The sequence below is a fragment of the Mizuhopecten yessoensis genome, unplaced genomic scaffold, assembly GCF_002113885.1.
Source record: "Mizuhopecten yessoensis strain PY_sf001 unplaced genomic scaffold, ASM211388v2 scaffold2193, whole genome shotgun sequence".
NCBI classification, from domain to species: domain Eukaryota; kingdom Metazoa; phylum Mollusca; class Bivalvia; order Pectinida; family Pectinidae; genus Mizuhopecten; species Mizuhopecten yessoensis.
The window spans coordinates 55,762-59,088 of record NW_018404424.1 but is presented as its reverse complement, the minus strand read 5'-3'; the positions used below and the strand labels follow the sequence as shown (position 1 = coordinate 59,088).

At 33.7% G+C, this 3,327-nt stretch overlaps 1 protein-coding gene across 1 annotated transcript in view; it reads left to right on the top strand.

The window, feature by feature from the left end:
* The window catches only part of LOC110445288 (putative beta-hexosaminidase), a 43,227-nt gene that overhangs the window by 38,603 nt on the left and 1,297 nt on the right, over positions 1-3,327 (top strand). The window contains exons 7-8 of the mRNA XM_021489828.1: positions 783-947; positions 2,309-2,357. Coding sequence (XP_021345503.1) covers positions 783-947; positions 2,309-2,357 — 214 coding nt within the window. The remainder of the gene's footprint in view (positions 1-782; positions 948-2,308; positions 2,358-3,327) is intronic.

Sequence of the window (3,327 nt, the reverse complement as noted above, 5' to 3'; positions counted from 1 at the left end):
ACGTCCTCCTAATGACACGGGACACGTATTGAGAGCGATATAACCAACGTACTCCTAACGACACGGGACACGTAATGAGAGCTATATAACCTACGTACTCCTAATGACACGGGACACGTAATGAGAGCTATATAACCTACGTCCTCCTAATGACACGGGTCACGTAATGAGAGCGATATAGCCTACGTCCTCCTAATGACACGGGACACGTAATGAGAGCGATATAACCTACGTCCTCCTAATGACACGGGTCACGTAATGAGAGCGATATAACCTACGTCCTCCTATTGACACGGGACACGTAACGAGAGCGATATAACCTACGTTCTCCTAATGACACGGGACACGTAATGAAAGATGAGAGAACAATTGTCGGCCTATGACATTTAATACAGTATTATAAACTTCTTTCCCATTGAAATGTCATAAAATGATGTAAATGTTCACTGTCATTGACATGAATTTAAAGTGAGTATGATCTTTCTCACTGCTTTAACTTTGTAACCTGATTTCCGCATAAATTGTGTTATATCTTATATACTACAAACTGACTCTTCTAAATTATTGGCACATTTGGTTTTTTCCCATTCCAATTGAAGTTCTAATACTGCGATTGATGTAGAGTCTTGTACCGTTGTTTGAAGCACGAAAACTATTTGTTTGTTGTTTGAGACGAACAGTCCCCTTACTTTCTACATAACTACAGGTTCTGATATACGATGCTGGTAAAAACAGACGGTACATTGAACTCATTATTATTTCGTATTAATTCTACAATTTAGGATGATAAATGCAACTGCTGATCGGAACGATCCTGACAGGACAGTGTCATGGGTGACCCACTACCCAGGATTCAAAGCTCAAGTCAAGACAGATTTCATGGCGGATTTTGAAGACGTTGTCGACCATAAGGTGTACAGAGGAATGCAGCTTGAATTCCGGACCAGGTAACGTCTCAAGTCCAATATCATGTTATTCCGGACAAGTTAATGTTTCTAGTCCAATACCATGTAATTCCAGACCGGGTAAAGTCTCAACTAAAATATTTTATTCCGGACAAGGTTATGTCTCCAGTCCAAAACCATTTTATTCCGGACCAGGTAAAGTATCAAGTCCAATATTATGTTATTCCGGACAAGGTAATGTTTCTAGTCCAATACCATGTAATCTGGACAAGGTTATGTCTTCAGTCCAATAACATGCATTCCGGACCAGTTATTGTCTCCAGTCAAATACCATGGTTTCCAGACCTAGTAATGTTTGCAGTCCAATATCAAATAATTCCGGAGCAGGTAATGTATCCAGACCAACTCCATGTACTCCGGTCTAGGTGATGTATACTGTCCAATACCATGAATTCCGGACCAGGTAAAGTTTAATACTTTGTTTTTTCTAGACTCGGTAATTCCTATACCATGTCGTTCTGGACCAGGTTATATCTCCATTCTAATATCATGTAAGTCGGACCAGGTAAAGTCTTCAGTCCAATACCATTTAATCCGGACTGGGTAATGTCTCCAGGTCAATACCATGCATCCCGGACCTAGTAATGTCTCCAGTCCAAAACCGAATACATCCCCAGCACACAAGCAGGCTTACGCACATATGGAGATATAAGTCAGGTGACATAGGACTAGTAGGTACGTAGCGCGTGATAAGGGAGCTCCTGTGAATGCCTCAAAGTTGTATTGATCAGTGTATATGGTATTTGTATTCATTGCATAAATTGTACAGCCAGCAGTACTGGGTCTTTCTTTGTGACTGGGTATAATGGCCGTCATGTAATAGCTTCTGGTTGGTCGAAATATAAATAATGTCCATTTTACTCATATTTGGTACGAAAGTGTATCATGGTACTGGCAGCACTGGTGCAGCTTCTGTTTGCTGATGGGACAAAATGGACGCCACAAAACTTGCTTCTGCGAGAAGTTTCTGGTTTGGAACATTCGTAATGGTTTTCATTTCAATTAGAACTCGTTGCATATTTATGTTTATTACGTTCACGATTACATTGTCGTTCAAGTGAACTGGAAAACCTACTAATTTTACGATCGTTAATTATTAAGATATGTTCAGTGATTCTTAGTCATTTGGAAATTGATGTTTGTGAAATAGAAGACATACGATTCGGACTAAAACCGCATATCACAGCAGAAACATATCTATCCAACATAAAAAAAGAGGATAACACAATTATAAATACGAAGGCATAGGAAGAGGAAAGTAATAACATAGATCTTAATTAAAACAACATTCCACACAAACCATGGGTAGTAGGGATTGTTTAATTAATATTTACCTCTTTCAGGAACAACGATTCGACACGATTTAGTAGAGTGGAGCGCATTTCAACACTTGTAAGTATTAATTACACAAAGTAAGTATAAATTATACAAAGTAAGTATAAATTACACAAAGTAAATATTAATTACACAAAGTAAGTATTAAGTATACAAAGTAAGTATAAATTACACACAGTAAGTATTAATTATAGAAAGTAAGCATAAATTACACAAAGTAAGTATAAATTAAACAAAGTAAGTATAAATTACACACAGTAAGTATTAATTATACAAAGTAAGCATAAATTATACAAAGTAAGCATAAATTACACAAAGTAAGTATTAATTATACAAAGTAAGTATTAATTTATACTTACTTTGTGTAAGTTATACTTACTTTGTGTAATTTATGCTTACTTTGTGTAATTAATACTTACTTTGTGTAATTAATTACACAAAGTAAGTATTAATTACACAAAGTAAATATAAATTACACAAAGTATTAATTATACAAAGTAAGCATAAATTATACAAAGTAAGTATTAATTACACAAAGTAAGTATAAATTACACAAAGTAAGTATNATACAAAGTAAGTATAAATTACACACAGTAAGTATTAATTATACAAAGTAAGCATAAATTACACAAAGTAAGTATTAATTACACAAAGTAAGTATAAATTACACAAAGTAAGCATAAATTAGACAAAGTAAGTATTAATTACACAAAGTTAGTATAAATTACACAAAGTAAGTATAAATTACACAAAGTAAGTATAAATTACACAAAGTAAGTATAAATTACACAAAGTAAGTATAAATTACACAAAGTAAGTATAAATTACACAAAGTAAGTATAAATTACACAAAGTAAGTATAAATTACACAAAGTAAGTATAAATTACACAAAGTAAGTATAAATTACACAAAGTAAGTATAAATTACACAAAGTAAGTATAAATTATACAAAGTAAGTATAAATTATACAAAGTAAGCATAAATTACACAAAGTAAGTATAAATTACACAAAGTAAGCATAAATTA